This window comes from Beta vulgaris, chromosome 7 (assembly GCF_026745355.1).
Source record: "Beta vulgaris subsp. vulgaris cultivar EL10 chromosome 7, EL10.2, whole genome shotgun sequence".
Taxonomy (NCBI): Eukaryota; Viridiplantae; Streptophyta; class Magnoliopsida; order Caryophyllales; family Amaranthaceae; genus Beta; species Beta vulgaris.
The window spans coordinates 60097462-60114476 of NC_079208.1; the positions used below are offsets into that span (position 1 = coordinate 60097462).

Below are 17015 nucleotides of genomic sequence, written 5' to 3' on the forward strand. Positions count from 1 at the left end.
AAGTGATTGATCTTACATATAGAAAACATCTTAATTAGTTTCATAGTTGTAATTTGTATTTCAAGAAGAGTCGTATGATTTAAGGGATTCATGTATTGGATCTAGCTAGGGTCTATGTCTTCAAACATCGCACCTTGATCAAGACATAACCCTAAGAACACATGAAATTCATATTTTACTTGGATTTATAGAGTTTTAAAAACCATACTTGTACCTTTAGACTCCTACCACGTGCATGGCCATATTGTGGTTTTTGACTATGTTATTTATATTGATGCACTTAATTTATCAAATCCATTTTTGGGTAACATTTATCAATCCATTATTTTATTGTATCAATTAGAATTTCAGACAAAACTTGTACATAATATCCTATGCAAAAATTGTTAAAGAAGACGGTCTAATTTTAATATAAAAATAGACCTAGTAATTAAATAGATTAAACTAGTCACTTAAAGAAATTAACCTAGTCACTATTGGGCTATTTCTCTTTTTAATATTGGGATTACCATTGCCTAATTTTAATTTATAAAGTAGACGGTCTCTTATAAGACAAAGTCTTTGATATGAGAATTTATAAGGACCAAGGAAAGAATGAAAAATAAATGAACTATTTTCTTAGTAATGCTAGAATGAAACTCTTGAGTATACATCTCAAGTCTCAAATCAAAGAAGATAAGAGGGAATTTCATTCCTAATCTATAAGAGCTCACTACCTACATTAGTATTATAAGGCTTTTCGAAAAAGAGTCCGAAAATCAAATCCATGCATACACTATCGTACTAATGGTGGAGCTGTATGTGAACTCGCATACCCTACATAAACTTCCTCTTTGGATTGGTTTCCAACTAATTATACTTCGTCACATGAAGTAGCGATTTCATTTCACATAATTAAGTAGAAACTACTAACTAATATTGCAATTATAACATTATAATAAAGGTCAAACTATATATATGAATTTATGTTTCACTTGGTTTAATATTATATTACAATGACCCGGAACATCGTCCAGACCAACAAACTAGTATTCAATGAAACATAGAACAACAATTTTCAACATAGAAGGAGTATTCAATCAAACTACTAACTGAATGTAGTCAATGAGTACTAAAGCTAATTAATCATGAAGAAATTTCTCAAACAACCTTTTTGCAAGTTCCAACTCTAACTTCACCTTCAGTAAGAACACCAATTAATCCCATTTTACGCATAGCTGGACCAATTTTAGCTTTGAAGATATTATCATCATTAGCAGCTCTAACAACAATGTTTCTTGTCAATGGATTAAGAGCAAGTTGTTGATCAACTTCAAGAACACCTCCTCCTTCCAAAATTCTCTTGAAAAAAGCATTGTCCATTTTGAACTCACTTCCTTTAGTTTGGTCTAGGAATGCTCGATTACTGTCTGAGTCGATGTTGCGCCTACATGTATCTTGTAGTGATGAGAGAAACTTTGGTGCCATTGTAGGGTCTGGTTTCCCACTGTCGTGGAAGTTGAATAGACGGTCTAGGAAGTGGCTACAGTGCGCAGTTCCAACAGTGTGACAACCTATATATATGTATATATGTATATTAGATACCATCTGACTTGCGTGGGTCTGGTTCAAGTAAATATTAGCATGTACCATGTCAAGAGCACATATTATTTCTAGACAATGCACTATATCATTCATGAATCACTATATCATGCAAAAACTTACTATATCATTACGAAAATTTACTAATATCATTCAGGGACCGGGCAAATATGGGCAAAAATAATGAGGGCCTTGTACAATTTCCTTAATAAGGAACTTCATTTGTAGTTCAAAAAAGATAAAAGTATAAGATTCGTATTTACAGCTGGCTAATGTCAACGATCTTCAAAAGTTTAAACAACAAAATTTTGATTAATTTCATGTTCTCATTGTTCCTCCCCTTATACTTTTACTACTGATCTAAATGTTTTCTTTTGTTTATTCTTCAAACAATTAAAAATATATATATTTTGGGAGGCCCTATTCCATGGTTGTGATTGCATGGGCCAAGAACCACCCTTCATTCAACAACATACTATATCATGCAGAAACTACATCATTCCTAAACAATTTATTATATCATTCAGAAATCCACTATATCATTTATAAACATACTATATCATGCAAAAACTACATCATTTTGAACAATTCACTATATCATTCAGACGCGCACTATATTATGTAGAAACTCACTATATCATTCAGACACTCACTATATCATGTAGAAACTACACCTTTTTATATGCTAAACCACGTGTCACGATATATTACTACACAACCTATATCTTTCTGCATGTTAAAACATTAAAATTAAATCCTCTACTATATTGCATAAAATTTTACTATATGTTTTTCGTTAATAAAATTCACTATATTGTAAATAAGTTCATTTTATCTCTATAAAACTCACTGTATAAAGTTAATATCAATTAACAACCCAGTGCACACTGGGTCTATTTAAGTGTTTTAGTATTACATATGCCAAACGTTATTGATCATAGTATGATATACTCAATCCGTTTCCTTTTAAGTGATCGAGAACGAAAGTGAGAAATTACCAAGAAATGTAGAGAAAGAGAAAGTTGTGACCACATGATTAGAGAGGATATTGAATGAGTAAAGTACAAGAGGGTGACAATTATGTGAATGACTAGTGCCAATAATTTCGTAAATAAGTGGATCAGAAGCTATTTTACCAATTTTGAGCAGTAGGCCACTTATTGTGACATAATCAAATAAGGGAAACAAGTCACTTAAAAAGAAAGAATTTTTTCCTTGAATAATGCAAAAGTGGGTTTTAATTCCTAAAATATGCCCAAAAAAATTAAAATTCCCTGCGTACCGTCCACGTAGGACGACACGCGAGAAAATTGTTTTTTTTTTGCTTTAACCCACGGAAACCGCTACTCAAAGTAGCGGTTTAATTTTAAAATAAACCGCTACTCTGAGTAGCGGTTTACCTACGCAAAATATGGTAAGCAGATATCAGTTTTCATAATAAACCGCTACTCAGAGTAGCGGTTTTAGCTAAATTGAAAAAAAAAATTTCTCGGCACTTGTAAACCGCTACTGCAAGTAGCGGTTTTACTAAAAAAAAAAATCTCGCGTGCCGTCCTATGTCAGGGAATTTTAATTTTTTTGGACATATTTTGGGAATTAAAACCCACTTTTGCATTATCCAAGGAAAAAATTCTAAAAAGAAATGAAGGAAATATATAGGTAATTGTTGAATTTTAACAATTATTCCTCTCAACAAAGATACTCCAAAAGACAAAAAAAATTTACCTAAAAGATAAACAAAATCCTCGGTGTCTAGGCCAAAATCCGCAAACAATTGGATAGCATCAAGGATTGGAATCCTTGATCCTGGAAGCCCATTCTTAGCATCTTCAGCTAGTGAAATGCGGCCATCTTTTCTTCCAGTTTCTACATTATACCAGTGTGCTCCACCCTATAAGTTGGAAAATGCATATGAGAAAACATTTTTCTTTTAAATTTTTTATTTTCCCGAAAAGTTAAAATATAAACTCAAGTTAAGCATTAAATTCATCTTGTGAAAAGATCATATTATGGTACTAAAAAAATGAAAAAATTTCAATGGTAGACTCATATCTTTGAGAATTCCCATTGGTAGACTCGACTTTTTTTTTCTTCCTATTGCTAGACTTTAGTTTTTCTAATTTGCCCAAATGTAGTATTATTAGTCTTAAATGCTAATTTCATGTTTAATTTTAATACTTCTATTCTTACTAATCATGATTTATTTAGGTCAAGACTTTTAACTGACTAACAAAAAAATTTCACTTTACTATAAAAGCACATGAAGAGTATGTATATATACTACTAATAGTATACTGTAATATCAAGATATGTCAGGATTCATAATAAAGATTAATATTGACCTATTCTTTGACCTAAGTCAGTCATGGTTAGTAGGGTTTAGGCAAAACTTAACATAAGTATTAAAATTAAACATGAATTTAATGTTTAAGCCTAATTAATCTTATATTTGGATAAATTAGGAAAATTGAGGTCTATCGATGGAAGATAAAAAAAATTAAAAGTTGAATCTACCATTGGGAATTCTCAAGAATAAAAGGCTGGGGATTCCCCAAAAAAAATCATAGTAATTTTAAGAATCCTGATTGAATAACTTTAATACTTTAAAGGGTCATTTGGTTCAAGATATAGAATAGAAAAGGAATAGATACAAATAGATGAGGGGAATTGTTATAGCCTGAAAATCAACGGCTCCTCAAGGTACACGTGGATCCATTTGGAGTGTCCACGTGTCTCTCAAAGAAGAAGTACAAAGAAAAGGAAGGTTGAAGCACTAACTTCCCATGAGTAAAGGTACCAGCCCATTGCCCTGACAGAATATCCAGGCCCAAATCTCAAAAAATGGTTGCATATGATTGGTTGATGTTTATCACCAATCATTATCTGCCACATGTCAAACTCTGATTGCATAGCCAATCAGGTGTCCTTAAATTAGGGTGAAAAAAATGGTTACCTCATTGATTGTTTGGTTCAAGCCAAGGAATGGAAATGAAAAAGGAATGGAAATGAAGGGTAACCATTACCTTCAAGTAATGGATTTTGTTATTTGAAGTGGAGGGGAAGGTAACAAATTGGGGGTATCCATTACCATCAAATAATAGTACGGGATTGAACCAAACAAGAAAATAATGAATTCGGTAATTAATTATTCCGTTTCTTGAAACCCAAAAATAATATACCAAACGACCCCTTATCATAGTCACTTACCAAAAATGCAGCAGCTCTGGCAGCAAGGACAATAATATCAGCACAAGATACAATTCCAGGGCAATATCTTTCAAGAGCAACTTTAGCTTCTTCAATGATATCATAACCAGAAACACTTTGATTTGGACTTGCAGTTTTTTCAGCATCTTTTCCATCGAGTAAAATCGAGGCGTCACAACCCTTTTGACATAAAAGCCATGCAACATACACCAAAGATGTTAAAAAAAAAGGGTATTAGGAGAAGGAAAACTTAGAGATATGAGATATGAGATATAATCAGTATCGGAAAATATATATATTTTTCGATACTGATTATGTCGCATATCCCTAACAAAACTATACAACCAATGACTATAACATAGAAATCACGTACCCTGACGAAGCAGTCATGGAACTGTAAGCGAACAAGATCAGCAATGGTGTCTTTGGCTTCCATATAATGCTTTTTGACGACGGCGAAAACTATAGCTTCAACATCAACCTTGCCACACTTCTCTTTGTAGTAACCAACCTTAAAATTGTCACTGCATTGGCCATAGCACTCCCCTACAAGGGTCATCAATAGGAGCCCAAGGACTAGTGCCACTGTCGATGATTTTGCCCTTGCCATACTATGCTCCTTAAGTTGTAATTTTACAACTAGAATATAATTAAGTTGAATTTTGTTGTGTGAAGATATATAATCAACAGGTTATTGTGTATTTATAGATGAGATAACAGCCTTAATGCTCCATCATAATAGAGTTTTGTACTTACCATGTTGTTAAGAGGTGCTCACGTTCAACCAAGAGTGTGGTCGATGCGCTTTCAGCTACTCAACTTGGTGTTTGTTTTTTCCCTATCGTATATCAACTAGCAGCGGGTCAAAGAAAATATTCAACTTGACTTGGTATATATATATATTTTTTTTGAGGGGACTAGGTATATTTTTTTGTTAGGATTAATCCTTTAATTTGTTGTGCGAGCCCTTTCTCCTTTCAGTTTTATGTAGAGATGGCTGACAATGCAGGCTAATCCAACCCACCCCGGCCACCTCGTGGGCTGTGAGGGCCGGGCCGCAAAAAGCCTGGTCCAACTCAGCTCGAATCGTGAAATTGGTGGGTGGATTGTGGGCCAGATTTCTTGAGCCCACCCACTAAAACCCGCTACTAAAATCGGTCCAGCCCGACCATGAACCAGACCAACCCAATCCAAGTAAATATTGAACCAAATTGTGTATATATATTTTAATCAAATTGTATATATTTTAATCAAATTGCATATATTATAATTCAATCAAATTATTTAAAATTAATGAAATTATTCAATAATATTAATAATTGTATATATTTTAATTCATTTTAAAGATTTTATGTAACAATAATGAATATTTTCAATGATAAAATAATTTTGAAAAAAAAAATCTCATGCCGGCCCGCCAGCTCGGTCTAGCCCACTAGACCCACGAACCGCCAGATCGGTAACAAACCGGTGTGGGCCAAGATTTTTCAGCCCGCAAACCAACCCGCCCAATCCATAAATTTCACAGTTCAATTCCGGACTGTAAAATCTCAGCCCAACCCACTAGGGTCCACGGCTCGGCCAGCCCAACCTGCACCAGTGGCCATCACTAGTTTTATGACATTTTACTTTTATCCAAGCTAAATGAAGAAACAAATGTTGGAAGAGGTAGGGAGGATGATTAACATATTAGTATGGCCTGGTATACTTTGAAATAGAATGAAAGAATGGATAATTCTTCAGCATAATAGAATAAAACTATAAAAGTGATAATGTCTCTGTGACTCTGTCAATATATAGTTGTTATGATCAACTATATCAATCTATATAAGCTATTAAGCTATTCTTGAAGACTAGTCATGATGCATATCTCTATATATATGTGTTTCTACTATCATTTTATTTAATTTTACTGATTTGTACGTTATACCATATTATTAGGGATGACTTCTTAATATAATCCATAATATTGTTTATCGATGGTTTCACTTGTATGATCTCGTAAACATTAAAGACTAGATAAAATAATGATAATAATCAGGGCCGTCTCATAAAATTAGGGGCCCTGTGCTAAATTAAATTATAACAATTACATTTTTTTGGTGAGTAGAAAGAGATGGGAGGATCATTAATGGTCTTTTTTGGAGAATAGGAGGAGAAGAAACATCAAACAAAATAATTTTAGAATTTGCATCCAACATTACACTCTATAAAATTAGAAATGAATAGTTTGTAATTAAAGTTCTTTTTTTTTTTTTCTCTTTAAGAGGACAATTAATAAAACTGGGCCCCTTATATTTTGGGGGCCCTGTGCAGTTGCTCACCCTGCACATGGCCTTAGCCGCCTATGATAATAATGTCATGTTGGTAGTTTTTATATTGCTCCAGTTAACGAAAAAAAATGTCATGTTGTGACAATTAATTCCAAGAAAAATGAGTAAAATTTAGCATAAATGACCATTCAAACGTTACATATTGATTGGGACAATGAAAATGTAACGTGTTATAAATCCACCACCACCGCAAGGTCCGCAATAAACCACCCTTTCGCGCGCGCCTCTTCTTCGCTTTTGTCCTATTCACAGGTGACAATGCTTCCTCCCTCTTCGCAGTTTGAGCTTCCTCCGTCATTATTTTGAGGAAGGAGAGTGAGAGAGAGGTGAGGGAGGACAAAGATTGAGAGATAAGAGAGAGGAGCAATTTATGTGAATGAGAGAGGCAGGAGAACGAAAGAGAAGAGATAAAAAACAGTTCGTTTATTTACGAATTTGCTATTAATGACGCATAATCTTTTTCGACCATCAGATTGTGTTATTCTAACTATCCAAAGTTTTTTCACTTATCACCCTAATATTCATTCTCATATGAACTCATTATATATGTATTGTCTTAACTCTCATAAAACATCACTTATCTTTTCTAAAAAAAATCATTCGAAGTTGGTTCTCGTTTAAAAAAGGGACATGAATTAATAGTAGATAATATCATTTTGGTAAAATTTTCGAAAGACAGTGCTTCATCTATCATTGAACGCATATTAGTTATCCAAAAAAATAATTTTAATGAACCTCGCTCAACAAGTAATTGTCTAATAAAAAAGCTTACTGTCAGATAATAGTTGCTTTTAGTTAAGATATTAAAGTATATAATTGTGAAAGCGAATAACGGCTTACTCGTTTAGAGTGCCTAACATGATATATATATTCAACATAATAAATTAGGGTTTCACCTAATACTATAGAAGTACCCCTAGTGCTCTATTACACCCCCTCAATTAGTATAGGGGAAACCACGTGCATATCAGACCTAAAATACTCAAACCGTTGACTAGAGATCCTTAGTAAATATGTCAGCTAATTGTAAGCACAAAACGAACAACTAAATCACCATTATCGACATGCTCAAGATAGTCACGAATAAAATGATAGTCTATCTTCACATGTTTACTACGATATATTACCATTATATAGGAAGTTATTCTATTCCATTATCTATTACTTACAACATCGAGACTATGGTTAAAGGTACAAGAATAGAAATGTTGTATATGGCATCTGATTAGGAACAAATATCATGAATTAAATGAACAAAACAACGAAGACTTAGATTAAAGATAACGTTATTAATATTACACCGTCAAACGTACAGTTACTTGTTAGCATGCATGCATGCGCAAAATCATTGACATACAATTCTCATAAAACTTCAACAATTCCCAACATGGGACACACATGACAATAAACAGACAAAGTGAAATGAAAACTTCAACAAATACAACAAATCTTCATGAAAGAAGTATTGAAGTAATTGATTAAGGTAACAATCAAATGAATGTAATAAAGATTCGAGCTAATTGTGAAGAATTTCTTAAAGAGTCTTCTTGCACGTTCCAACTCTAACCTCTCCTTCAGTAAGAACACCAATTAAGCCCATTTTACGCATAGCTGGACCAATTTTAGCTTTGAAGATATTCTCATCATTAGCAGCTCTAACAACAATGCTCCTTGTCAATGGATGAAGAGCAAGGTTTTGATCAACTTCAAGAACACCCTCGCCTTCCAAAATTCTCTTAAAGAAAGCATTGTCCATTTTGTTCTCGCTTCCTTTAGTTTGGTCTAGGAATGCTTGATTCCCAGAGTTAACATTGCGGGGACATGTCTTCTGTAGGGAAGAAAGCAATTTAGGTGCCATGGTAGGGTCTGGTTTCCCGCTATCGCCAAAATTGTATAGACGGTCTTGGAAATTGGCACAGTGTGCAGTTCCAACAGTGTGACAACCTATACATGCATACATACATACATACATACACCAAACGTTACAACTATTTTTAGTATTTTAAGGAGCTAAAAGTCGGAAATTGTAGTACTCCCTCTGTTTTTTTTATCTTTCTCACTTGGAATCTTGACACTATTCATGCATAGAGAGAATCTTCCTAAATGTTCTCAATTTATAAGAAAAAACATAGTCATGTGGGGTCTTGTTTGATTCGTCTCAATTAGTACTTTATTAATATTCAATCGTTATAAGTTTTACTAATATATAATGAAAGATATTTAAGTTTTAAAACGTGCATTGGAAGACGCGCACAGGAAAGTGAGAATGATAAAAAAAAAACAGAGAGAGTATTTTGTAATGAATGTAATTCCTCTCATTGTACTTAAAAAACAAAAAATTTTACCTAACAGATAAACAAAATCCTCAGTGTCAAGTCCAAAATCAGCGAACAATTTAACAGCTGCGGGGATTGGAATCCTTGCTCCAGGAAGCCCGTTCTTGGCATCTTCTGCTATTGAAATGCGACCATCTTTTCTTCCAGTTTCCACGTAGTACCAGTCCGCTCCACCCTAAATAGTTGGAGAAGTGTAGAGATGTATCTTTACTCAATTTCTTTTTCCAGAAAAAAATTAGAAGACTAAATTCTACTAAAACATTGATCTTACTTCTTGTCATGAATCTTGTTGCAAGATCATGATAACTTTCATACTGTAATTATCAGACACTACTTACCAAGAATGTGGCGGCTCTGGCAGCAAGGACAACGATGTCAGCACAAGAGACAATTCCAGGGCAATATTTGTCAAGAGCAACTTTAGCTTCTTCAATGATATCATAACCAGAAACACTTAGATTTGGACGTGCAGTTTTCTCTGCATCTTCTCCATCGAGTAAAATCGAGGCATCACAACCCTTTTCACATAAAACCCATGCAAGATACGTCGAAAGTGTTAAAAAAAAGTTACTAATAGAAGCAAAATTAATATACAATGATGGCTAATTTGCTATAGTTTAGAATGTCACATACCCTGACGAAACAATCATGGAACTGTAAGCGAACAAGATCAGCAATGGTGCCTGCGTCGTCTATGTAATGTTTCTTGACAATGGCGAAAACTATAGCTTCAACATCAACCTTGCCACACTTCTCTTGGTAGTAACCCACCCGAAAATTGTCACCGCATTGGCCATAGCACTCCCCTACAAGGGTCATAAATAGGAGTCCAAGGGCTAGTACTACTGTCGATGAAGTTGCGCTTGCCATAATAATATGCTCGGCCTTAAGTTATTGTAATTTTATATATGATATGAATTTTGTTGTGTGAAGATAATCAACTGCTTATTATGTATTTATAGCTGAGATAAGAGCCTTAATGTTTTTATTATAATAGACTTTTGTACTTCCATGTTGTTAACAGGTGCTCACGTTCAGCTAAGAGTGTGGTCGATGTGCGTTCAGCTACTCAACTTGGTGTTTCTTTTTTTCCTACTATATCAACTAGCAGTTGGTCAAAGAAAATATTCAACTTGACTTGGCATATATTTCTGTAAGGATCAATTCTTTTAGTGTACGTGTGCCCTTTCTCTGGCCTTTCTAGTTTTGTGACTTTTTATGTTTATCCAAACTAAAGGAACAAACAGCTGTTGTGAAAGGAGTAGAAGGATGATCAACATAAGTATGATATGGCGGGTTATTAAGTCTAACTAGTTTTTAGTACCGGACAATAATCTGGGTTATTAATATTTTCATGTTGAAAATATCATCTTATGTTATGTTGTATATGTAGCATACAGGTTAGAATTTTTGTACTATATTAACAACTTTGTGTTCATGTGTTATGTAGGAATTATATGCCTTAAACCTGTTCAACAAAATGCGGCCGAAAAGCATGTTCGCAGGGCTGCCCGATCGGGTCCGAGACAAAGATGTCAAGCAATCTTCTTTGTAGGGCTCCCGATGGCGTCAGGCGTGTTCGCTCGATCGGGTGTAGTTAGCGAATTACGACCGGGCGGTAGTCGATTTTGACACGGAACGCGCTTTCCTAAGCGGAGTATAAATAGGTTTTTAACCTAGTTTCTTTATACTACGAATTAAGACTTAAGTACTCTGTAATCTAGTTTTCCTCATATCAATAAAATATTCTCTCTGTCCCGTGGACATAGCCGATACTTTGTTGGTGAACCACGTAAATCCGTTGTGGGTTTTTCTTTGTTTTGCATTTGATTATTTGTTCTTTCTCAGATCTATTATAACATGGTCGAATTCGAATTTTATACGGAGCATATTTTTTTCTAATTGTCATAATGATGGCACGAAATAAAACAACTAAAGCACATCTTTAAGGCTATTAAAGTTTCCCTCCTCAGCCAAAAATCACTTTGTAAGATCAAGGACGTTAAGACACTTCTATTGATTATGTTTTTGAGCACCGGGGATCAGAGTAATAGCTTCTTTAAAGGATTACCTAAATAATTGAGCTCAGTTTCGCCCTTGAATCTTATTGCATGTATGTTACAACTTTTTGAATAAGAACTACGACTTTTTTATATAAGCTTCGATTTGATACAAGCTTTAATATTATTTTTGGTTAAATAGAGTTGGTGCCAAAGTGAAATAGAAGTAGTGGGGTTTCATGTTATTCATTTGAGCTTAGATCATTAGGACAATACCTATAATCAAATAAAGGAATACAACATTCTATTGAGGACACCACCAAAAGAAAAATAGTCCTTGCTTTAGACTCTAGGTTGCACATAAACGGATACGAGAACGGGTACGGTGACGGAAAACGACAAGAAGATTTTGAAATTTTAGGAATGGGTACGCGTACCCATAGATATCAGGAATATTACGGTATCCTAAAGATATGATAATATCTTTAGGATATGTTATTATCTATGGAAAATATTATATGAAGAACATTTCTAGTAAGTATTAGGAATAAGATATCTTTTAGAGATAATTACCTAGTAAGAGGAGTCCTTTATACTCCTATATATAATGTACTCATAATTTATATATTATGCAAGACACATCAATATAATAAACTCTTATTATTCTCTCCCTCCTGTAAACTTAGCAATAGAGGATATGTATCGTATCGGGCACGGGTACGGATACAAGTACGTGACCTAAAAGAAGTAGAATGTATAATTCTTCAGCAGAATAGAATAGAAATAGTAATATAAAGTTTATTAATATTACACTGTCAAACAGACAAACAGTGACTTGTTAGCTTGCTGTGTGCATGCGCAAAATCATCGACATACAATTCTCATAAAAACTTCTAATCCCTCGTACCATGAGAGAGCAAATCCCAACATGGGATACACATAACAAAGTGAAATTAAAACTTCAACAAATATAACAAACCTTCAACAAGGGAGTAAGTAACAAAGTAATTAATTAAGGTAATTATCAAATGAATGTAAATAAAAGACTCAAGCTAATTGTGAACAACTTCTTAAAGAACCTTTTTGCAAGTTCCAACTCTAACTTCACCTTCAGTAAGAACACCAATTAATCCCATTTTACGCATAGCTGGACCAATTTTAGCTTTGAAGATATTCTCATCATTAGCAGCTCTAACAACAATGCTTCTTGTCAATGGATGAAGAGCGAGTTGTTGATCAACCTCAAGAACACCTTCACCTTCCAAAATTCTCTTGAAGAAAGCATTGTCCATTTTGAACTCGCTTCCTTTAGTTTGGTCTAGGAATGCTTCATTGCTAGAGACGGCGTCGCGAGGGCATGTCTTCTGTAGGGAAGAGAGCATCTTTGGGGCCACGGTAGGGTCTGGTTTCCCACTGTCGCGGAAGTTGTATAGACGGTCTTGGAAGTTGGCACAGTGTGCAGTTCCGACAGTGTGACAACCTGTATTTATTTATCACGTTACGAGTATTCACGGTAGAGTTATCTTGTAAGAGACGGCCTACTTTTACTTTAAAATTAGGCAATGATAAGCCCAATATTAAAAAGAAAATTATCCCAATAGTGACTAAGTTAATTTCTTTCGGTGACTAGTTTAATCTATTTAGTGACTAGGTCTACTTTTATATTAAAATTAGACCGTCTTTTTTAATAATTTTTGTTCATGGTATGTTCTAGAAAATTAAGTAGAGAAATAAAGCATTGCATGTTTTGGATATTACTCATCTAATCATACTCGAGAAGAAATAAATTTACCTAAAAGATAAACGAAATCCTCGGTGTCAAGTCCAAAATCAGCAAACAATTCAACGGCTGCAGGAATTGGAATCCTTGGTCCTGGAAGCCATTTCTTTGCATCTTCTGCAAGTGAAATACGACCATCTTTCCTTCCAGTTTCTACGTTGTACCAGTTTGCTCCACCCTAATAAATAGTTGCACAAAGCGAAGAAACATTTGTTTTACTCTATACATCAACTCAAAATTATTGTACAAAAATTCTAAAAAGTACACTCATTTAATTATTTTAAGGATTTTTTGTAGGAAAGGATTAATTAAAATAGGTTTTTTTATGGGGAATTACACCACTTAATTTTTTTTAGAGCAAAGAATCAAATAAAAATACTTCCGTCGTTGACAACTAAATACCACATTATGGTTTTCAGGTCAAATTGTCAACTTTCCGGCGTTGATGATTGGTTTCCTCCAAAACCTCGATTTTTTTTGTTTTGTCAACTCACATTCTTTGTTTTCTCCTCTTTAATTATTTCACGAGATCCCCATATTTTTTTTCTCTCTCTAAAATCTTCATGTCGTCTTCTTCTTCTCCTTCTTACCCAATTCTCCATCTTCTCACTAATTCACACACTCTCTCTCTTCCTCCCTCCTCACTCAGTCACTCACATTGTTCCAGATTTTCGTTTACCACAACAACAAGCCTGATTTTCGATCTAGGTTCACCCATTTCTCCTCTACGAACTCGGACGAGTTCACTTGCTCTGAGTTCTCTAACTATTACTATTACCCGCTCCGAGGTTGAGGACGATGAAGGCTTTAGCTTCAATAAAATGAGGGAAACTGGGGAAATTAGGGCTTTTAAATAGTAAGAATAGGGAAAATAAGACAAAACAGAAAAAAGAGGTTTTGGAGGGAAAAAAATTGTCAACACCGGAAAGTTGACAATTTGGTCTGAAAATTAATAATGTGATGTTAGGTTGCCAAAGCAAGTATTTTCATTAGTCCTTAATTCCCTCCAAAAAAAAAATCTAAATGGTGTTTTCCCACAAAAATCCTATTTTAATTGGTTCTTCCCCACGACAAACCCTAATAATTTCATTTGTCATAAAACTTTTTGCAAGATAATGATAAAAGACTTTGTTAGTTATCTTACAAGGAAAAAAAAAAAAAACACACTTTTAATACTTATGATAGACACTTACCAAGAATGTAGCAGCTCTGGCAGCAAGAACAATGATATCAGCACAAGAGACAACTCCAGGGCAATATTTATCTAGAGCAACTTTAGCATCTTCAACGATGTCAAACCCAGAAACACTTAAATTTGGACGTGCAGTTTTCTCAGCATCTTCTCCATCAAGTAAAATTGAGGCATCACAACCCTTTTCACATAAAATCCAACATTACACCAAAGATGTTAAAACTTCAAAACAACACTCAATATAGAACAGAAATTTTTTACAATAATGTCTATAACTTAGAATAATCACAATTCACATACCCTGACGAAGCAATCATGGAACTGCAATCGAACAAGATCGGCAATGGTATCTTTGTCTTCCATGTAATGCTTCTTAACAATGAAGAAAACAATGGCTTCGACGTCGATTTTTTCACACTTGTCTTGGTAGTATCCTACGCGAAAATTGGCGCTGCATTGCCCATAGCACTCGCTAACAAGGGTCATCACTAGGAGCCCAAATGCTAGTGCCACTGTCGATGATTTTGCGCAAGCCATTCTCTAGTTTTTTTAGTTTAAGTACTAGAGTTTGTATCAAAATTTTGTTTTGTGAAAAACACCAAGGAGATCTTTGGGTTTTTATAGCTGATTATTTGAGATTCTAAAGGCTAAAAAATTCAATAGATTAAGACATTGATCATTTTGTTGTGAACTGGTGTTCACGTTTAGAGAAATGAAGAGTGGGGTAATGGTGATTGGTGCGTATTGACGTGCTTTCAGCTAAGTTTTGTTGGTATATATTTTTTGGGTCCCTATATGGAGTAGTTTGCTATGAAAAAAGAGTATGTACACAGCTTGTGAGGATTGTTTATTCATTTTCTAGAGTTGTTTAAGGTAGTCTTTTGGCAGTGTGGATATGTGTTGACCATGTGGTAGTACTAGTAACTAAGCAAGTACTCTCTCCGGTTTTTATTAATTTACCCGTTTCTTTTGCACAAAATTTTAGGAGAAACAATGTTGTGGAACATAGAAGAAAAAAAAAACTATTATTTTATGTAAAGTTGTATTTATGTGTGATGGAAAATTAGTGGTACCATTTAATGGCGGAGCCAGAATTTTTAGTCAGGGTTAGCATAAAAAAAACTACCAAATAGCGGTAACTGAAACATAATTCACGTTTAACACTTATAACCCTTTTTTTTTAAATACGGTATGATATTAGTATAGGAATATATTTTCGATGACTGTTTAATTTTTCTATTGTACTTGAATGTTTGGGCTATTCGGAAGGGATTATTTGGTGATAATTTTATGAATTATATAATTTTTTAGTTTAATTCATGGGTTGTGTTCAATTGGTATTGAAAGTGGTGCAATTTGAACTACTGAAGGTAAGAAAATGTACTATTATGTTACTATCTTTGACAAAATATCAACTTTTCATTATATTGTTAGCACTACATTTAAACTGATAACATCATAACTATCATAAACCATTTATTAATAAGGGTTAACTTTTGTTAACTAATGTCCTTTGCAGGGAAAAAACTACCATGCCCCTATTTAAACAATTCCTTCCATGACTTTCGTTGTTTTTTCATAGTACTAAATAGTAATGGGAATTTGTAATATACTACTTCGATTTTACATGTGTATTTGATACTTTAAGGAAGATGGAAAAGAAAAGGGAAAAAAGGATGAAACAAAAAAGAGCAACCATAGTTGGAAGAATTATATTAGGCGAAAATCAAACCTGGGAAAATGGGACATCATAAATGTATATTGAGAAGTCTACCATGAACCAACCACTCTACAACACATATACAATAAGAGCATATATTGCCGGTTTATTTTATGTGTACTGTATTTACTCCGTTCTTTTTCCCAGCCAATTTTTTAAAATTATTTTTAAGGATAGCATATGCTACCTCTTGTTACTTAATAGATCCACCACTGATACGTACCATTCCAAATATAAAAACAAAAGAAATGGGTAAATTAATAAGTAACATCTAAAAAAAACTGGGTAAAAATAAAGACCAAAGGCAATATCAAATTATACTTATTATAAGATATGTTGTCAAGTCAAAATCATGTGGACCGGTCTTGTGAAAATCATGTCATATCACTAATCATATAAATGTAACAACTTTATCTTAATTGATACGGTTTACAAGTTTTTGATCACATGATTAAGAACATCCTATGCATAGATAGTTTATTTGGTGGTGTGTCTTATCCAAGTGATTTAGAAGTTGTCATTCAATCGAACTTGTGAATTCAAGTCTTCCGATTATCTCTTCTATCTCTTCGTGTGTAATTCGAGTGATACTCCAATTATACAATGGGCTAGAAAACTAATCTATTTCAAAAGCAAAGCACACAATTGACTGTTCAATATATTGATCCTCTCCACAACTCTACATATATAAAAGTGATAGTATCAAATAAGATTTCTGTGATGTGAACTTAATAGTATTTTTAAGCAGTTAATAATTATTAGTACATGTTTAGAGCTGGCTATGGCTGTTATATTGGTTGAATCAGTATAAACGTTTGATTGATTCACGACGCCCAATTCAAATTAATTTTTTTCTATGTAAAGAG

The 17015-nt window shown here is 33.8% G+C and overlaps 3 protein-coding genes across 3 annotated transcripts; all 3 read right to left on the reverse strand.

Annotated features, from left to right (window-relative positions):
• Positions 1–1140: 1140 nt before the first annotated feature.
• Positions 1141–5398, reverse strand: LOC104900470 (peroxidase 57-like). The gene is made up of 4 exons (XM_010687886.2): positions 5162–5398; positions 4789–4968; positions 3307–3472; positions 1141–1553 (listed from the first exon to the last, which is right to left on the reverse strand). The coding sequence occupies exons 1-4, from the start codon at positions 5396–5398 to the stop codon at positions 1141–1143; spliced, it is 996 nt and encodes a 331-aa protein (XP_010686188.2).
• A 3031-nt stretch (positions 5399–8429) lies between these two features.
• On the reverse strand, positions 8430–10364 carry LOC104900291 (peroxidase 57). Its single transcript, XM_010687680.2, has 4 exons — positions 10091–10364; positions 9796–9975; positions 9467–9632; positions 8430–9065 (listed from the first exon to the last, which is right to left on the reverse strand). Exons 1-4 carry the CDS (start codon positions 10325–10327, stop codon positions 8656–8658), a joined length of 993 nt encoding a protein of 330 aa, XP_010685982.2. The 5' UTR covers positions 10328–10364; the 3' UTR covers positions 8430–8655.
• Positions 10365–12237: 1873 nt separating this feature from the next.
• Positions 12238–15605, reverse strand: LOC104900292 (peroxidase 57). The gene is made up of 4 exons (XM_010687681.3): positions 14730–15605; positions 14431–14610; positions 13250–13415; positions 12238–12937 (listed from the first exon to the last, which is right to left on the reverse strand). The coding sequence occupies exons 1-4, from the start codon at positions 14964–14966 to the stop codon at positions 12528–12530; spliced, it is 993 nt and encodes a 330-aa protein (XP_010685983.2). The 5' UTR covers positions 14967–15605; the 3' UTR covers positions 12238–12527.
• Positions 15606–17015: the final 1410 nt, after the last annotated feature.

What these genes read in the sequence shown, in the direction of transcription:
- LOC104900470 (XM_010687886.2), bottom strand. Translation starts at nt 5,398, where the DNA reads ATGGCAAGGGCAAAATCATCGACAGTGGCACTAGTCCTTGGGCTCCTA. An exon ending in TCCATGACTGCTTCGTCAGG is followed by an intron (nt 4,969 to 5,161) that starts GTACGTGATTTC and finishes TTATGTCAAAAG; the next exon opens with GGTTGTGACGCCTCGATTTT. An exon ending in CCAGAGCTGCTGCATTTTTG is followed by an intron (nt 3,473 to 4,788) that starts GTAAGTGACTAT and finishes TCCAACTTATAG; the next exon opens with GGTGGAGCACACTGGTATAA.
- LOC104900291 (XM_010687680.2), bottom strand. Translation starts at nt 10,327, where the DNA reads ATGGCAAGCGCAACTTCATCGACAGTAGTACTAGCCCTTGGACTCCTA. An exon ending in CCAGAGCCGCCACATTCTTG is followed by an intron (nt 9,633 to 9,795) that starts GTAAGTAGTGTC and finishes CCAACTATTTAG; the next exon opens with GGTGGAGCGGACTGGTACTA. An exon ending in GGATTTTGTTTATCTGTTAG is followed by an intron (nt 9,066 to 9,466) that starts GTAAAATTTTTT and finishes ATGCATGTATAG; the next exon opens with GTTGTCACACTGTTGGAACT.
- LOC104900292 (XM_010687681.3), bottom strand. Translation starts at nt 14,966, where the DNA reads ATGGCTTGCGCAAAATCATCGACAGTGGCACTAGCATTTGGGCTCCTA. An exon ending in TCCATGATTGCTTCGTCAGG is followed by an intron (nt 14,611 to 14,729) that starts GTATGTGAATTG and finishes TTATGTGAAAAG; the next exon opens with GGTTGTGATGCCTCAATTTT. An exon ending in CCAGAGCTGCTACATTCTTG is followed by an intron (nt 13,416 to 14,430) that starts GTAAGTGTCTAT and finishes ACTATTTATTAG; the next exon opens with GGTGGAGCAAACTGGTACAA.